The 19,701-nt window shown below is 46.7% G+C and overlaps 1 protein-coding gene across 1 annotated transcript in view; it reads left to right on the top strand.

The window, feature by feature from the left end:
* Catspere (catsper channel auxiliary subunit epsilon) overlaps positions 1-19,701 on the top strand; it is a 67,368-nt gene that overhangs the window by 2,672 nt on the left and 44,995 nt on the right. Inside the window, exons 4-9 of the mRNA XM_048357500.1 lie at positions 117-186; positions 3,135-3,205; positions 4,833-4,857; positions 5,684-5,761; positions 14,737-14,843; positions 18,453-18,961. Of these exons, the coding sequence (XP_048213457.1) occupies positions 117-186; positions 3,135-3,205; positions 4,833-4,857; positions 5,684-5,761; positions 14,737-14,843; positions 18,453-18,961 (860 nt within the window). The remainder of the gene's footprint in view (positions 1-116; positions 187-3,134; positions 3,206-4,832; positions 4,858-5,683; positions 5,762-14,736; positions 14,844-18,452; positions 18,962-19,701) is intronic.

Consider the following 19,701-nt stretch of genomic DNA (forward strand, 5'->3'; position numbering starts at 1 on the left):
AAGATGGTGGGAGAGCTGGGCACACATGCGAACACACACACACACACAGTGGAAGAGTGTTTGTTCACCTCGGGTTCATCTCTAGTTACTGCTTTTTTGTTCTTTCTCCACACTAGCTCACCCACAACAGAATTGCGTTGTTTCATTCCTGGTACTCAGGTTATAAAACCAATAGTTACAGGCCCGGTAAGTTGATTTTAATTATAATTTATTGATTGATTCTTGTTTAATTGTCCCTGTTACATTTTATTTTGCCTTTTGAGCTCTTCAACCACAGTCCTCAAATCTCAGCCTTCTAAGTAGCTAGGACTATAAGAGTGAGCTACCTGCACCAGTGCCTTTATTCGTTTTGAGTAGTGTCTCTCTCGCTTTTCATTGATCATGATACGGCTATTTAGGCTTCCCACGGAGCTTAGAATGACAGGCATTGACTATGCTCAGCTTTGCATTGGTTGAGACGGGGACCTTGTAAATGTCTACCCTGGGCTGGCCTTGAACCACAGTCTTCCTGGTCTTCACCTCCCGAATTTTAGGATTACAGTGATGAGCCACCGTGGCTGGTCTGGTTTTGCTTAGTTGTTGTTGTTTGCAGTACTAGGGATTGAATTCAAAGCCTTGTGCTGACAAGCATTCTACCACTTGAGCTGTGCCACGTTGCTTTTGTTTTTAGTTTGTTTTTCAAATAGGGCCTCATGCTTTTTGCCCAGACCAGACTTGGACCAAGATTCTCCTGCCTTTGCCCCCTGCGTAGCTGGGACCACAAGTGTACACTACTGCTCCCAGCCGAGACTGGCCTCAAGCCATGGTCCTCCTGGCTCCACCTCACAAGTGGTTGGGATTATAATTGTGCTCCCACTTTGGGATCATAATTCTTTACTTGGTAGAGAGAAGGACTCACAGTCCCTAGAGTGCATGCAGCCGTGCCTCATTTACTCTTACTTTCAGGTAGATGTCTGGATTCAATGGGAATACCCAGGGCTAAAAGCGATTTTTTTTTGCTTCTTCCTCTTCTTGATTTTCTTCCATTCAAGAAAACATGTGGGGCTGGGGATATAGCCTAGTGGCAAGAGTGCCTGCCTCGGATACACGAGGCCCTAGGTTCGATTCCCCAGCACCACATATACAGAAAACGGCCAGAAGCAGCGCTGTGGCTCAAGTGGCAGAGTGCTAGCCTTGAGCAAAAGGAAGCCAGGGACAGTGCTCAGGCCCTGAGTCCAAGGCCCAGGACTGGCCAAAAAAAAAAAAAAAAAACATATGTGGTACATTGCATCTGTGAACGAAGACAGGGAAGCAAAACTCACCGAGCTGTTGACTAATAGGCTTTGAGTGTGGGGAAAGCGCAAAGGGTGGGCAGTCTGATTGAAACACTTCATATATGCGTGGGGAAAAACCACAGGGTATACGCTAAAACATGTGAATGACAGGAATGGGAAACAGGTCCCATTGTGGGAGGAGAAAGGGTGGACAGAGAGAGAATGTGGTCAGATACTCCATGAACAGGTGTGAACATGGAACAATGAGACTTGTTGGGAAGGGGCATCGCGAAGAGTGAAGGAGGGGTGAGTCTCGTCAAGCAAGTTACTTATCAAGATGAAACCCCCACGTGCAACTCGTTGGTGCTCATAAAAATGTAAAGAAGCCAGGTAGCGGGCACCTGCAGTCCTAGCTACTGGGAAGGTTGAGATGTGAGGATCGCAGTTCAAAGCAGCCTGGGCAGCAGAGCTCAGGAGACTTCAATCCCCAATTAACCACAAAAAAAAGCCAAAAGCAGAGGTGTGGCTCAAGTAGTAGAGTGCTAACTTTGAGCAAAAAAGCTGAGGGACAATGCTCAGGCCCTGAGTTCAAGCCTCAGGACTAGCAACAACAACTGCAAAAAGTAAAGAAGAAAAGAAAATGAATGTGAACGCACATGAACGAGAGTGATGCCGAATCCTCTTTAGTGTGCCAAGCAAACGCCAAGCCAAAGGAAAGCAGTGAGGCCCTCACACTTTCAGTATTTGAAAGGAGATGTTGGCCATGTTGGCACGTAGTAGTTGACAGTGTATCTGACAGATTCCTTGAGAACCTGGGGGCCTCTGCCTCCTCGTAACTAATGAACTTGCTTTTCAGGATACCATGGACAGAGTGCTCTGCGAGAGGACACCTAAATAGTAACTCATTTGCCAACCTCCACAGGTTGGGACAATGTGATGGTCTGAGCCTAGGAGTGTTTACCATTTCTAGGAACACAGTCCATGAAGCATACAGGAGTCTCGCCCCTTTTGTTTCTACTGGAAGCTCCTATCAGTGTGTCATGTGTAAAAGTAAGCATGCACACTTACGTGCAAATATCTCTGTCCTGTATGAGTCTGACAACAGCTGAGGAAACACACCAAGCTTTTGGTGTATATTCAAAAACAGTTGTAACAACCAAAAGGGTTCTCATGTGTCACCAGATGTTGGGGGAGGGCGGGGCGGGGGGCCAGAATCATCCCTGCGAGAACCGTGGAACAAGAAAACTGAATCCATGAGGAAGAAAAATACAGGAGAAAGAAACAAGAAAGACAGGAAATCTTTATTGAAATACTGTCTCCATTTGTCACTCTTGACAATGCACTACAGTTACAGAGAGTAAGTAAGCAATGGAGCTAGAACACCCAAGGGAAGCTGGGAGGAGGGCGTAGAATGAGTGGAAAGAGGGTGGGGAAAAAATACCGCCGAGGGGGCCCCTCAGCTATCTTGGACTTTGGTGAGAGTGAACTAAGCAACTCATGGGCGGGGATGGGAGGGGTAGAATGAGAGAAAGAGAGGGAACGGGGTGATAGTTAACAAAAGGGGGGAAATGTGCGTATCGCCCGACCTGAAAGAAATGGTTTTATTGTTCAAGTTTATAGGGTCTGTACGCTTCGTAGAGTAGAATGGTGATGTTCGTCGTTGGGAAGGCTAATCTGTACACTGGGAAATATACATGGTGACTTAAACTAAATTTTTTTTTAATTGAGCCAGATTCGTCTGTATGAAATCCAGTGGCTCCTCTTCCTCTGTTCTTGGATGCGTGGCTTGGGTGCTCCGTGACTTTTACGCAATGTTTGTGTTTGTGTCCATGTGAAAAATCGCCCTGCTTCAGCACAGTCTCTTTTTGCTTTTGCTTTTAGGAAGAAGAAGAAGCACGATACTTGCTTGTGGAACATTCTCATATCTGCTTTCTGTGGTATTACACAGTGACGTAAGTCCTGCACTATGAAACACAATACCACGGTACTTAGATTTTAATTACTCACAAATGATTGATCTAATAGAATTGTAAGTTTGGGTGAGTTAAATAATTAGCACAAAAATTCCAAGCTTAGCCAGGTGCTGAGGCTCACACCTGCCATCCTAGCTGCTCAGGAGGCTGAGATCTGAGGATCAAGGTTCAAAGCCAGCCCAGATAGGAAAGTCTTGTGAGACTTCTATCACCAGTTAACCACCCAAAGTCCAAAAGTGGAGCTGCGGTCCAAGTGCTAGAGCGCTAGTCTTGAGCAAAAAATTATGAGCACTAGCACCCAGCTTGAAATGTCATTTTAATGCAGGGCTGTCCCTCTGCCTTCTTCTTGCTTTGCTTTTCAATCTACCTCAAACCCAAGAAAGCCAAGGACTCTGAGCAGCATTCAGCGGAGCTGCTAAGTCAGCTTTTCTTTTTCACTGTCATCATGTTAACCTCAGCAGAGAATGACTCCTGTTCTACAAGGTTACAGTATCAACACAGAAGCTCCCTTTACCGTTTGCACAGGTCTCCTTCTGCCTTCAGATCTGCCTTCTCAGATGCACTGGTAACCCGCTGCTCCACTTCTCTTCTTCTTTCTTGTATGTCTGATAAGTGACATAGAAAAGGGCAGGTCTTACTAGCCCCTGAGTTAGGGAGATGTGTGTGTGTGTGCGCGCGTGCACGTGCGTGTGCGTGTGTGCCAGTACTGGGGCTTGAACTCGGGCCTAAATGCTGTCCTTTAGCTTTTTCTGCTCAAAACTGGCGCTCTACCACTTGAGCCACAGCTCCACTTCTAGTATTTTTGCTGATTAATTGGAGATAAGAGTCTCATAGACTTTTCTACTCAGGCTAGTTTTGAACCATGATCCTCAGCCAGCTGAGTAGCTGGGATTACAGGTGTGCACTACCACCGAGAGCCCAGGAATTCCTTTGATCACCCTTGGGGTTCACCGAGCCCCACTTAGCCATCAAGCTCTGTAGCCCCTTCCCTTGCCATCAGCTGAACACACAGGAACTGCTGCGTTCATTGCAGAGTCTTAGCAACCCACTGCATCTCGTCTGCTGGTTCTCTACGTATCGGCATTTTATTTTCAGCAGAATAATGTCCTAGACACTGTTGAGCCACCTGCAAGGGGAAGCATATCATCCTGAGGGGACATGACAAAAGCATATACAGACAACTGGAACGGGGGGAACACCCTCACTTTCTAAAAGGCATACGACTGGACGTACAATGAGAGCTGTTCCTTTCAGGCTGGAGAATGAAAGATGAATGGGTGTAAATCACACCTGTTAACACCACTCTTTTGATGTGAGATGGAGGCGTGGGTTGAAGGCGGAGGCGTTGTGGCCTTTGGTGGTGCACAGTGCAGGCTGGCAGGGAAGTGTGCCCGCACACACTTGCTCCACCTGCTGTGGCTGCCAAGGGAAGCCGTCCTTGCACTGGTAAAGAAACCAGTAGCGATTCCGAGGTGTCTGCCTGCGCCTTTGTCTCTTCTACGTAGCCTCTAATTATGTATATGTTATGGAATATGAAGAGAATATTCAAGGTGCCGCAGGCAGCAAACTGTTAACTAAAGTATCTTCCCTCATTTTTTCTCGACAGAAATAATCTGGAGAATTTGACCCAGGTACGTTGTGTTTTTTAATCACTACTGTATTTGCCTCTTGTGTTTTATGTTTTCCAGATGAATACTTTCCCAAAGTAATTTTTGTCGTACAATCTGTGTGCGTGTGTGTGTGTGTGTGTGTGTATGTGTGTGTGTGTGTGTGTGTGTGTGGTGGGGTCCTGGAACTTGAACTCAGGGCCTAGGTGCTATCCCTGAGCCCGTTTGCTCAAGGCTAGCACTCTACCATTTTGAGCCACCGTTCTACTTCAATCTTTTTTGTTTAATTAGAGATAAAAAAAAAAAAATCTCTTGGACTTTCCTGCCCAGGCTGGCTTCAAACCGTGATCCTCAGATCTGTGTCCCTGAGTAACTAGGATGACAGGCGTGAGCCACCTCGGCTTCATAAACTCTTAGAGCACAAGCACTCAAAGCATTTCTTAGAGGCCCCCATCGACCTCCTCGGGGGCTGTGAGGTCCACACTGCAAGGACACCCCCGGGTGAGGATTTTTCCCATAAAAACCAAGCACACAAAGAGCAGAGCAGAGGCGGTGATCTGACTGTCTTCCTTTGCTACAGATAAGAAGGAAGTTGAAGAAATATATGGATAGATAGATAGATAGATATAGATATAGATATATATACACACACAGAGCCAGTTTTCTTACCTCAGTAGGTCTTTGGATTGTTTGAGGTTTTAAAAACACACGATTGCTTGTGATGTTTTCCAAATGGAGCAAATAAATGGAGCAAAGTCACTATAATGAAAACATTCTGTGGTTGTGTGGCCACAACGAAAAAGTGAGATGTGTGTAGGGTGTGAAGAAGTGCACATGTTCTCTGTTGTAGACGCTCACGATCTGGGTGTATGATCCTGAACACTCAAACGCCGACGAGCTTCAGTGGAGTGCAGACACCCCGTCAGAGGTCAGTGGAAGCAGCCTTACTGCACAGATAAGATGCTTGCTTGCTTCTGGAAGGGAGGGCCGGGTGTAATTTATAAGCAACTGATAGGATATAACTGTCCAGAGCTACCTTGAAACATTTTCATTACCCAGCTCTTTTGTCATTACAGAAATTTTGAACTTGTACTCCTGCACTAAAATTAGAAACTTTTCTGGAGTATTTTTACTTTTCTTATTTTCTATGAACTTCATTATCCATGAAGAGAACTATCTATTAACATGTCTACATTGAAGCCATCCCTCAAAAATCTCTCTAATCCTCGGGAGTTCCTGAAGTGTCAGCACAATGAAAATAGAAGTCCTTTCTTCGATTTGTCATATGTTGGCCCCTCTTCTAAGATTTAAATTCTGTCTCTTGTTACAAATGAACTGAAGTCAGGCATGATGGCTTACCCCTAAGTCCTAGCTGCTTGTGAGAGGGAGAGCATAGGAATGAAGTCTTGAGGCTAGCCCAGGCATAAAATTCATAAGACTCCACTTCAACCAATGATTGGACATAGTGGCCCTGCCCATCACCCTTGTAGCACAAGAAGGCATAAACTAGTGGCTGCAGTCCAGACCAGCCCCGGCAGCAAGTGAGACCCTAGCTCAAAAACAACTAACAGGGCTGGGAATATGGCCTAGTGGCAAGAGTGCTCGCCTCGTAAACATGAAGCCCTGGGTTCGATTCCCCAGCACCACATATACAGAAAACAGCCAGAAGTGGCGCTGTGGCTCAAGTGGCAGAGTGCTAGCCTTGAGCAAAAAGAAGCCAGGGACAGTGCTCAGGCCCTGAGTCCAAGGCCCAGGACTGGCCAAAAAAAAAAAAAAACAACAAGAACAACTAACAGCCAAGTGCTAGTGGCTCATGCCTATAATCCTAGCTACTCAGGAGGCTGAGATCTGAAGATCATGGTTCAAAGCCAGCCTGGGTAGAAAAGTCCGTGAGACTCTTACCTCCAACTAAGCACAGAAAGAGCTTTGTGCAGAAAAAGCTCAGGGACTGTGATGGGGAGCCAAGCCTTAACAACAGTGTTAAGCAAAGCAAACCATATACGGAGACACTCGGGCGAGCATTCGCTGTAGCCAAGCGTTCCTGCGTCTCAACAGCATGCTGTCTGCCTATTCAAGAACGGCCTTTTGGAGCCCTTTTTGGAGCTGGATGAAAAGCCCTCCCCACCCAACAAGGCCCTGGGATGGCAGGGAGGACCAGGAGCGAGACTTAGACCCAGTGTCCCTATTTCAATATCCTCCTCACTCAGCTCAAAATATTTGCTACCTTGGCCACCTTTAGGATTCTTCTCTTATTCTTAAGTTGTGTGTGTGTGTGCGAGTGCCCATTTCTAACTTTCAAATAACTGAGAAGTTTCTGTTTACCTTTGGACTATTGATTTCCAGCTTAATTGCTTATAGCCAAATGAATTCAGCCCTTCAGTGTTTATCGAGGTTTGACTTTAGTGCAATATAGAGCCAAGACTTTTGTAAAGCACTCGTGTATTCTTGAAAAATTTGCTTCCTGAATGTTAGTTTTTTATTTGCTCTGTCTGTTTTGCTTTGCTTTTGAGATAGATTCTCTGTACATGGCCCAGACCAACCGGGAATCCACGCCGTAGCACAGGTCGGCCTCAAGCTTATTATCCTCTTGTCTCAGCTTCCCTTTTCGTGATGGTTCTGAGGCTTGAACTCAGAGCCTGGGTGCCATCCCTGAGCTTTTGTGCTTCAGGCTAGTGCTCTACTACTTGAGCCATAGATCACTTGTAGCTTTTTGGTGTTTAGTTGAAGATGAGACTCTCATAGTCTTTTCTGTCCTGACTGGCTTTGAACCACAATCCTCAGACCTCAGCCTCCTGAGTAGGATGGTAGGCACGGGCCGCTGCAGTCCGGCCTTGTCGCCTCCTCCTGGGTGCTGAGGTGATAGGTGTACCTGCCTAGCAAGCATAGGCCCTGAGTGCCACAACCAAAAAAAAGCTGGAGGACTCCTTTTGTTGCTGTTTTGGTCAGCACTGGGGCTTGAGCACAGGGCCTTGGCACTGTCCTTGGGCTTTTTTGCCCAAGGCTGGTGTTCTACCACTTGAGCCACATACCTCCACGTTCGTGGTGTTTGTTTTTTTTCTTTTTTTCACAGACTGCCTGTGCTGGCTTTGAACCATGATCCTCAGATCTCAGTTTCCTGAATAGCTAGGATTATAGGTATATGCGACTGATATCTGCCCCCCTCCCCTTTTTTTTAAAGGTATTCTTGCTTAGTTTCAAGAACACAGTATTTACTTGAGCAAGCAGGAAAGGCCAGAGGGAAAATGCTGCTCTCTTCTCGTTTCTCACTAAGTACTGCCTCATGCAAAGAAAGCAGCGAGCACTTGTCCCTTGCTGCTCTCCAGACCCCTCCCAGGCCCCGCAGTCCCTTCTCTTCTCCCTGCTGCCTCGCATTCAGCCGTCAACGGATCATTGCACGTTGTCCACCTTTTAGATACTGTGAAATCTTTTGTTGTTGTTAGGAATTGTTCACAGCTGCAAATTCAACCAGATTCTTTTTTAAATATATTTTTCGTTGTTCTTATATAAAGGTAATGTACAGAGACATAACAGTTACATCAGTTAGGTAAGGAGTGCATTTCTTTTTGGACAATATCATCTCTCTCTCTCTCTCTCTCTCTCTCTCTCTCTCTCTCTCTCTCAGCTTTTCTCCCCTGTCTGCCTCTCTGAAAGCAACCATCCAGAAGAACACAGGAGCACAGTCATGTACAGCAAAAGGCGTTTATTGTCACCAAGGACTGATGAGGCCAGCTCTCTCACAGGAGAGGGAGAAAGGGCGCTCGTCTGTGTTTAGGGGCATTTTAATGCAACCATGGGACTAGGGGCAGGAGATCCTCTGCGTGGGCAGCTGGATGCTGAAGATGTGTAGACAGGGCAGAGGCTGGGTCCGGGCGGAGAACAGCAACTGACCACCTGACCACCGATCCTGGAGAAGCCAGCAGGAACCCAGGGGAGAGTCCTCTTTTCTCTGTGAAGGGCAGGGTAGAGCTCGGGCCTGGGCAGAGGGCCCTCCACAGATGCAGCTGGGGGCTAGAGATACGTGCTGGGGGCCTAGGATAGACACGGTCAAGCCCAAAATTGAACAGCACATACCAAGTTGTACAGTTCATTTTCCACATAGGGTCTAGTGTGTACCACTATTGCATTTGTTTACCCTTTGACCCCCCCCATTTCTGTGTCCAGACTTGCCCTCCCAAAGATAGATAAATGAACAAACAAGACAAAAAGAAAATGACAACAACAAAGAAAAAACTTTTTGCTTCCATTTTCTGGGGTTCATCTTGGTAAATATTATTTTGTATGATCAGAGACACGTAAGCATTGAGCCTCTAGGAATATGCTTCTTTGGTCTCATTGTGTGTGGCTGCCTAGAGCCCTGTATAATTTGCCATGTCTGGTGTATTTTAGGTCTAGCTTCCACATATGAGAGAAAAACTGTGCCATTTATTTCTTTGAGCTTGGCTTATCTCACTTAACATGATTTGTTCTAGGTCCATCCATTTCCCTGCAAATGACATCATCTTATTCTAATGGCTGTGTAAAATTCCATTGTGTATAGGTACCACATTGTTCAGATCCACTCATCTATGGTAGGGCATCAAGATATCCAAGTGTCAATTCTCCTAGCAAAAGAAGAAGAATTGCAGAGTGGATCAAAAAACAAGATCCATCCATCTGTTGTCTCCAAAAGACCTCTCTCACAGCCAAGGACAAAAACAAACTCCAAGTGAGGGGATGGAAAACGATCTTCAAGCAAATGTACCCAGCAAGAAGGCAGGGGTAGCTATTCTGATTTCTGACAAGCTAGACTTCTCATTAAAATCAGTTCAAAAAGACAAAGAATATCAATACATATTAATAAAGGGAACAACCTATAAAGAGGATATAACAGTCATCAACTTATATTCACCAAATAATGGAATATCTAAAGACATCAAAGACTCAGAACTACAGAACAAGATAGATCCAAATACAATAGTAGTGGGAGACTGCACTCTCACCAAGAGACAGGTCATCCAGACAGAAGATAAGCAAAGAAGCCTCAGAACTACAAGACACCATATCCCAAATGGAACTAACAGACATATACTCCACCCAACAAGAACTCAATACACATTCTCAGCAGCCCATGGAACATACTCCAAAATAGATTATATAGTTCAAAGAGCCTTAGTAAATACAAGATGATTGACATTATCCCTTATATTCTATCTGACCACAGTGGAATCAAACTGGTCAACAACAAAGCATTCTGCAGAAATTACTCACATACATAGAGGATGAACAACACTACTGGATAACACCTGGATTACAGAACAAATTAAAGAAGAAATTTAGAGAGTTTCTGCAATTCAATGAAAATATATCACAAAGGAACCTCTGAGACACAGAAAAAGCAGTGCTCAAGGCCAAGTTCATTGCCCTGAGCTCACACAAGAAGAAAACAGAATCAGCTCAAGTGAACAACCTCATGATGCAATTAAAACTACCAGAAAGCAGGAAAAATTTAAAGCTACTAGAAGGAGAGAGATCACAAAGATTAGGGCAGAAATCAATGAGATAGAAACTTTTTTTTAAGCTATTCAACAAATAAAAGGCTTTTTTCCCCCTAAAATTAATAACATTGACAGACCTCTTGCATGACTAACAAAAAGGAGAAGAAACCCAAATCTGTAAAATCAGGGATACCACAGGAAAAATTACAACAAATATACAGGAGGTCCAAACAGTCATAGCTATTTCCAGAACATATACTCGCTAAAGAAGGAAAACTTCACAGAAATGAATTTTTAGAGAAATATAAACTTCCCAAACTAAACCAAGAAGATATAAATCAATTAAAGAAACCAATAACATACAATGAGATAGAGGAAGCAATCAAAAATCTTCTAATAAGGAAAAGCCCAGGCCCAAATGGATTCACCAGGGAATTCTATAAAACTCATCAAGCTCTTCCATGAAATAGAAGCAGAGGGGGAAATCCCAAACTCATGAAGCTAATATCATACTCATCCCTAAACCAGGCAAGGCCCCAACAAAGAAGGAGAATTACAGACCAATCTCCCTCTTGAACACAGATGCAAAGCTCCTCAATAAAATATTAGCCAACAGAATCCAGAAACAAAATTTTTTAAATCATATGTTATGACCAAGTAGACCTCATTACACAGATGCAAGGCTAGTTTAACATGGGGAAATCAATCAATGTAATTCACCACATTAACAGAGCCAAGGACAAGAATCAAATCATCTCAGTCAATGCCCAAAAAGCCTTCGACAAAACACAACACCCATTCGTGTTAAAGGCTCTGGCGAAAATAGTAATAGAACTTTTTTTTTTTTTTTTTTGCCAGTCCTGGGCCTTGGACTCAGGGCCTGAGCACTGTCCCTGGCTTCTTTTTTTTTTTTTTTTTTTTTTTTTTTTTGCTCAAGGCTAGCACTCTACCTCTTGAGCCACAGCGCCACTTCTGGCCATTTTCTATATATGTGGTGCTGGGGAATCGAACCCGGGGCTTCATGTATACGAGGCAAGCACTCTTGCCACTAGGCCATACTCCCAGCCCAAGAACATTCTTTAAAATAATAAAAGCTATATACGGCACACCAATAGCTAATATCATACTAAGTGGGAAAACCTAAAACCATTTCCCCTGAAAGCAGGAACAAGATAAGGATGCCATTTTCTCCACTCCCATTCAATATAGTTCTGGAATCCTTAGCCAAAGCAATAAGGCAAGGAAAGGACATTAAAGGGATCCACCTAGGGAAAGAAGAAATCAAACTGTCCATATTTGCAGATGACATGATCTTATACCTGAAGGACCCAAAAAATTCCACTCCCAAACTCCTAGAACTAATAAACTGTTGGGGCTTTTTTCCCCTCCCGGCTCGGACTCTTCCTTCTTTCTTTCCACCCTCCTTTCGTCCTTTCCCCTAACCCTCGGCCTGCAGGTAAGTTAGAGTGGGACGTGGGGGTCGCTCCGACCTGACGAGCACGTGATCTGCCGTAGATGTGTGATCGCCTGCAACGAACACAATCAACGGGGCCAGCTTCTTAGAGCGAACTGACTTTATTGAGAGAAGGACAAGGGGAGATGATTTTGAGGGAAAGGGGTTGGCCAGGATTCTGATAGGCTAAGAGCTGTCACCTGAGCCCCAAGGGCTAACGTCACTCTGAGCACGCCGGGCTGGCTAGAAGGTTGGGGGCTGTTTGCCCAACCGGTTCCTCTGGATTCCAATCCAGAGGGGGTAAAAGGGCCGCATTCCCCAGTGCTGGGGGAGGGGCATCAAGCCCCTTCCATCAAGGGGAAAGATGGATCCCAACAATAAACCATTTTGGCAAAGTAGCAGGATACAAAATCAATCCACAAAAATCAGTAGCCAGGGCCTAGGAATGTGGCCTAGTGGCAAGAGTGCTTGCCTCGTGTACATGAAGCCCTGGGTTCAATTCCTCAGCACCACATATATAGAAAAGGCCAGAAGTGGCGCTGTGGCTCAAGTGGCAGAGTGCTCAAGTGGTAGCCTTGAGCAAAAAGAAGCCAGGGACAGTGCTCAGGCCTTGAGTCTAGCTCCAGGACTGGCAAAAAAAAAAAATCAGCCTTTCTGTACACCAATAATGTACAAGAAGAAAAGTAAATCATGAAAACAGCACCATTCACAATAGCTAAAAAAAAGAATAAAATATCTAGGAATTAACCTAACCAAAGATGTAAAAGATTTATTTAGTGAAAACTATAAAAATCTAAAGAGAGAAATCAAAGAGGACAACAAGAAGTGGAAAGACCTTCCATGCTCATGGATAGGTAGAATCAATATTGTGAAAATGGCCATACCGCAAAAGATGATATACAAATTCCACGCAATCCCTATCAAAATCCCAATGACATTTTTTAGTGAAATAGAAAAACCAATCCAAAAATTCATATGGAACAACAAAAGACCTAGAATAGCTAATACAACTGTAAGGCAAAAGAAGCAGGTATCACAATACCAGATTTCAAGCTCTACTACAGAGCCGTAATAACAAAAACAGCTCGATACTGGCACAAAAATAGACCCAACGTTCAATGCAATAGATTAGAAGACCCAGAAATAAAACCACATACAGTCAGCTGATATTTGACAAAGGAGCCAAAGACATATAATGAAAAAAACATAGCCTTTTCAACTATTGGTGCTGGGAAAACTGGGCAGCCACATGCAGAAAACTCAGAGTGGACCCTAGCCTATCACCATGCACTAACATCAGCTCAAAATGGATTAAAGACCTCAACCTCAGACCCAAAACTCTGACACTACTGCAGGACAGAGTAGGAGAAACACCAGGACTCATAGGCATTAGCAGGAACTTTCTGAACCAAGTTCCAGGGGCACAACAGATTGGAGAGAGACTTGACAAATGGGACTACATTAGAATAAAAAGTTTCTGCACAGCTAAAGACAGAACTACTAAACTAGAAAGAAAGCCAACCAACTGGGAAAAAGATCTTTCCCAGCAATACAACACACGAAGGCCTAATATCCATCATATACAGGGAGCTCAAGAAAAGAATCCCTCCCAAACCTAATAAACCAACCAATAAATGGACAAGGGAACTAAAGAGAGACTTAAAAGAAGAAGAAATAAAAATGGCAAACATATGAGGAAATGTTCAACATCCCTGGCAATAAAGGAAATGCAAATAAAAACAACCCTGAGATACCACCTCACTCCAGTTAGAATGGCCTACACTCTGGACTCAGGCAACAACAAATGCTGGAGGGGATGCAGAGAAAGACGAACACTACTGCACTGCTGGTGAGAGTGTAAACTAGTACAACACTCTGGAAAGCAGCCTGGAGGTTACTCAAAAAACTAAACATAGACATACCCTGCGAGCCAGCCAGCCTGCTCCTAGGCATATACCCTGAGCAACAGGATCCAGAATACGACCAGGACACCTGCACCTCCATGTTCATTGCTGCACTGTTCACAATAGCCAAGATAAGGAAACAACCCAGATGCCCCACTACAGATGAATGGATCAAAAAAAAAATGTTACCTGTATACAATGGAATTCTACACAGCTACCAGAAATGATCAAATAATGGCATTCTCAGGGAAATGGATAGGTCTAGAATAAATCATGTTGAACAAGATAAGCCAAGAACAGAGAGACAAACAGCACATGGTCTCTCTGATATGGGGGGTGTTAAAATTAAATATCAGAGACATGACAAAGCAGTCCCCAAGATACAGTTCACAGGGCTGGGAATGTGGCCTAGTGGCAAGAGCGCTTGCCTCCTACACATGAAGCTCTCGGTTCGATTCCCCAGCACCACGTATATGGAAAACGGCCAGAAGGGGTGCTGTGGCTCAAGTGGCAGAGTGCTAGCCTTGAGCGGGAAGAAGCCAGGGACAGTGCTCAGGCCCTGAGTTCAAGCACCAGGACTGGCCAAAAAAAAAAGATACAGTTCACAGCGAGACCAAAAAAGCCGGGAGTGGTGCTGTGGCTCAAGTGGTAGAGTGCTAGCCTTGAGCAAAAGAAGCTCAGAGACAGAGCCCAGGCTCTGAGTTCGTGTAAAAGGACCGGCAAAAAAAAACAATAATAATTTATGGTTAGTTATTCTCAGTGACACCCCGGTCATCCGTGGTGTTTTCCACAGGCCGGGCACTGAACTGTGCCTTGATGGACACTTTGCGGGCTGGGGACGGAAGCCAGAGCTCTGCACACGCTGGACAAGGGGCGGCACACGCATCCCGGCCCGTGGCTAACACAATTTGCACTGTTCTCCCAGCGAGGAAGCTAGACGGGCCAAAGCAATCGAGCTGAGTCCTGAAAACGGAGAGCACTCGTAAACACAAACGGTATCTTAGCTGAAACAAATCCAGTACGTTATGGCGTCTTTTCAGAAAATAAAAACCAATTTTGTTTTGTTTTTCAGAAATCCATCGTATTAACCAAGGTACTGTCAGCCTTGGGACAGCAACCTACAATACATACACTTTTGAAGAGAAGAGTTTACTCCCCAGCTGACATCCAGAACGAGGGGTATGCATTCTGTGTGTTGGGGGGGGGCACGTGTGTGCGCTCACCCACTGGCTCATGCCAGTCCTGGGGCTTGAACTCAGAACCTGGTGCTGCCCCTGTGCGTTGGTGCTCAAGGCTAGCACCCCACCATTGGGGCCACAGCGCCACTTCCAGCTTTGTTTTGGTAGTTAATTAGAAATAAGAGTTTCATGGACTTTTCTACTCAGGCTGGCTTTGAACCAAGGTCCTCAAATCTCAGCCTCCTGAATAGCTAGGATTATAGGCATGAGCCGCTGGTGCTTTAAAAAATTTTTTTCAAATATCTTTAGAAATCAAGAACATTTGAAATTTAAAAGAATTGTTTTTCAAAGTCTACTAGGATTTTCTTTTTTTTTTTTTTTCTTTTTTTCTTTTTTTTTTGCCAGTCCTGGGGCTTGGACTCGGGGCCTGAGCACTGTCCCTGGCTTCTTTTTGCTCAAGGCTAGCACTCTGCCACCTGAGCCACAGCGCCCCTTCTGGCCTTTTTCTATATATGTGGTGCTGAGGAATCGAACCCAGGGCTTCATGTATACAAGGCGAGCTCTCTACCACTAGGCCACATTCCCAGCCCACTCCTAGGATTTTCTTACGATACAAAACAATTGTGAGAATGACTCCCTGTTCCTCCAGCCGTGGCGCTCCTCATCTCCTGTCCGTGGCTCTGCCCAGTTTGGGTAGTTCAGGTAGCATGCCGTCCTCGGGTCCTGTGCTCGTTACAGATGCTTCACTCTCTTGTGGTGGTGGTGGTTGCTGTTTGGTTCGGCGTGTGGATACATCCCGTTTGGAGCAGTCCTTCTGCCGCGCATGCGCGTCGCGGCTGCGGCCCTCCCGGGGCTCCGGTGAAGCGCACTGTGTGAAGTGCAGGTCTGGGCCCCCAGCCACCAGGCACTCCTTCCTCTTGGGACCGTGCTGAGGACTGGGCTTGCCAGCCGTCTTCCTGCTTGGTGTCTTGAGGAACTGACAGACTGTTTTGTGCAGCCGCCACACCGTGTCACATTCCCACGGGCAGTGTCTCACCAACACTTGTTATGTTTCATTTTTAAGTTACGTAACGACTAGAGAGGGCATGCAGTACTCTATTTCAGGTGCTTCTGGATTTTTCTCATCACTAATGATGCATTTTTTTTTGTGTGTGGTGGTTTTATCAGAGATAAGAATCTCATTGACTTTCTTACCCCGGCTGGCTTTGAACCGCAATGCTCAGATCTCAGCCTCCTGAATAGCTAGGGTTACAGACATGAGCCACTGGTGCCTTGCATAATCTCTTTTATGTATTAGTCCTAATCACTTTGATAGATTCTTTAGAGTTTTTCTGTATACAAGGTCATGTTATTGGTAAATATAATTTTGCTTCTTGTTTTCCAATCTGAAGGTTTTTTATTTCTCAGTACCTTTTCATGATAAAATAAATAAATTCAAAAAATTAGGTATGGGGAGAGAGAAATGGGGAGGGAGATTGGGAGAAAATGAGGGAGGAGGTAACAAGTTGGATAAGAAATGTACTCGCTGCCTTACATATGAAACTGCAAGCCCTCTGTACTTCACTTTGACCACAAAAACAATTAGGTGTGCAGAAACGTCACCTCAACACAATGAAGAGCATAAGTGACACTTGCAGCCAACTCATACTCCCTGGGAGTTGAAAGTTTCTCCTCTAAGATCAGGAACAAGACAAGGCTGCCCACTCAGCACTGATTCTCAGCAGAACTGGAAATCCAAGGCAGAGAAATAACAGGCATCTTCAAAGGGAGAAAGATACCAACTCGTCTCTGTTTGCCGACATGATCTCACGTAGAAAAACAAAACCAACCAACCCACAACACCTTAAGCTCTACCAAAAAGTGCTAGAACTCACGAAGAGATTTATTGAGGTTTCCCATACAAAGCCAACATTGGAAAAGCAATAATTCCTTCCTATTATCTAATAGTGACAATGAACAGTAGTCCTTTACCTAAGAACTATAATGTGCCCCAAAAGGGCTCATTGGCTCGGTCGCTTTCAACAGCCAAGGCCACCAGGCCCCTTCCCCGTCTAGCCATAGGGGACCTGCTCCCCGGCTGTCAGAGCTCGCTCCTCAGAGATCCCAGTCAGCCGGTGGGTCTCCAGTGTATCGCCCTGGCCCACTATGCATAGAGAAACCCACAGTTCCTTGGTGGCTTGATGCTCACTGTGCCTAGCAATCAGAGAGTAGTAGCACCCGTAGTGCTACTGTCAAGGCGTTGGTGTGTGGGTGACAGCTCAGGGGCCACCGACTTCAGCAGAATTCGGAGGGGCCCCTTTGTGGGGTGGGTCACATAGAAGCCTCAGTCGTTCCTCTTGGCCCCTTCCAGATGCGAGTAGAGGCAGGATGCGTAGTGAGCCTCTGGAGTTTGGAGGCAAAGAGCTGCTAGTTTTTAAGGGGCCCAGGATAAGCGGGGGTCCTTGGCCCCTGTGCTGTCTCCTCTACCACCCAGGCCATAAGACCCTACAGATGTGTTAGCGGCAGACCAGGGTGCTGCTTAGCACCCTCGGCAGGCCGAGGGTTACAGGCCCTAAGGATACTTGGACCCAAGCTCTGCTGTCCGATCTCTGCCTTTATCTCGGGGTCAGCTCGGGGTCAGCGCTTGCTCCGCGACCAGGCCCCAGCCGATGCTGACTGCTTGACCACGGGCCACGCAGCTGCTCTCTGCGCATGCAACCCAAACCGCCTATCATCACCCAAGTGTTGCCGACCACTGAGCCTTTGAGTCGTGTGTGTGTGCAGCAGGTCAGTACTCCGCCCTCCGGGGGAAACGGCGTCTACGGGGCCCGGCCCCACCCGACCCCACAGTGGCCTCCGTGCTAAGGCCCCCCCATTGTCCAGCCACCCTGCCCTCTCTCTCCCAGCTCGCGCCTAGGGCGCCATGGGATGAGCGGAGCTAGGGACGGGTTTGCAGCGGGAAGTGGGCCGTGGCAGCATTCCAGTGCGCAGTGACGGGAAACGGCAGCGCGCAGGGCTCCTGGCTCGTCTCTCTGCACGCGAGTCCGCACCGGCTCACGGGCCGTGGCCGATGGTGCGGACGGTGAAGGGCCTCCGAGGGGACCGGAAAACCGGTGACGAGTTTGAAGAAATACCTGGCTAAACCCCCGTGTAGACAAATGGTTTAGTTCCTTGTGTGTGGTGTGAAGGCCCAGCAGAGGGAGGTGGACGGGCCGGGCCGCTCTCGGGAAGCCAGGCAGCTCCTTCCCCAGGCTTTGCAGCCATTGCACAATGGGCTGCTGAGCGAAGGGCTGCGGTGGCGGTGGCGGTGGCGGTGGTGGCGGTTGGGCACAGGCCCTGCAACGGGGACTTGGCATCCACCAAGGTCAGGCTGGCCAGGGCCTCTGCCAGCAGCGGGAGCCGATGCTGAGCTCCCAACATGGCACGAGTTCCTAGGGCGACCAGCCAGGACAGCGGGCGTTCCATGCTGGAAAGGGACGTGTTTGCGTCCTTACTGGGGTGGACTCCACCTAGGGGTTTGCCCGCGAGCCCCGATGCTCGTTCCACAAGTAGAATCTGCGGGCCTGCCGAGCGCCCGTCCGCCATCGTGGAGGTCCACGTTCTCACTTCCCTTCCCTCCTGTTTCTCTTAGGACCTGGACAGTCGAGATACCCATGACCTCCGATGATGTGCTGAAGGAGATCAAGGGGAACCGGGTGGATTTTCAAGATTGCTTCATCGCGAACCTTCCTTTCCTGCTCATGGCCCCTCTGCGGACCATCCCGGAGGATCCTGGCTTTTTACCACTCACCTCGCCCGCTGGGACGCCGCTGATGACCGTCTGGAGCACGTGTCGGTTTTCGTTGGTTGTGGTGGTCGCCAGCATGGAGACCTTTCAAACCAATGATTCTTTTCATACTTGGACCAGAGTCAGAGTGCCGCCGGGCGTTCTGAGTGACGTCGAAAGGCACAGCGTGACTGACGTCATCCTGCTGACCCAGGAAATCGTTTTCCTGATAAAGGGCTCTCTCTACCTGAGGACCTTGCAGGAATTCACGAGGCTTCAGAGCAACGAAGGCCTTCCTCGGGATGGAATCCGTGGCATTGAAACAAGGACATGGTGTGCAAGCATGTATGTGTTTAAGGTGAGTGGAAGATTCTGTCTGTATGTGTCTATTACAAACACACATCTGGAAGTGTTTACTATGCAGTGTACTCACGGTAACATCAGAGATAAAACAGCATTCTGCATCCGTGTTTAACCTGAAGCTGTCTTTCCCACTCAACTTCTCAGAGGAGAGGCACCCCCAACAACAAAGGATTAAAATTCGTCTTGTTTGTTATTACTCCGCTGTTCGGTCCTATGTGGGTGGGGAGGGCAGGGGTGGTGGGATCTGGGGCTTGAACCGAAGACCTCACGCTCTCCTTCGGCTTTTTTGCTCGAGGCTGGGACTCAGCCCCTTGAGAGACAACTCCAGAGACGGCTTCTGCCTGGCTGGACTCTTGAGTGGTTTAAGGGACCGTGGATATTGTTAGGGTTGGGCATAAATGTACTATTTTTGTGTCTATTTTCTGACAATCCCATTTAGCCTCTGTTCCTTCGTTTCTCCCTTCTTACCTCGTTCTGGACAGTTTTATTTATTAATTTTTTTTTTGCTAGTCCTGGGGCTTGAACTCAGGGCCTGAGCACTGTCCCTGGCTTCTTTTTGCTCAAGGCTAGCACTCTGCCACTTGAACCACAGCGCCATTTCTGGCCTTTTCTGTGTATGTGGTGCTGAGGAATGGAACCCAGGGCTTCATGCATGCGAGGCCAGCACTCTACCACCAAGCCACCTTTCACTCCCTGACTTTATTTCTTAAGAACCGCTATGTTGTCTCCTACGTTGGTATTTACCCAAACT

Source organism: Perognathus longimembris, chromosome 11 (assembly GCF_023159225.1).
Source record: "Perognathus longimembris pacificus isolate PPM17 chromosome 11, ASM2315922v1, whole genome shotgun sequence".
NCBI lineage: Eukaryota > Metazoa > Chordata > Mammalia > Rodentia > Heteromyidae > Perognathus > Perognathus longimembris.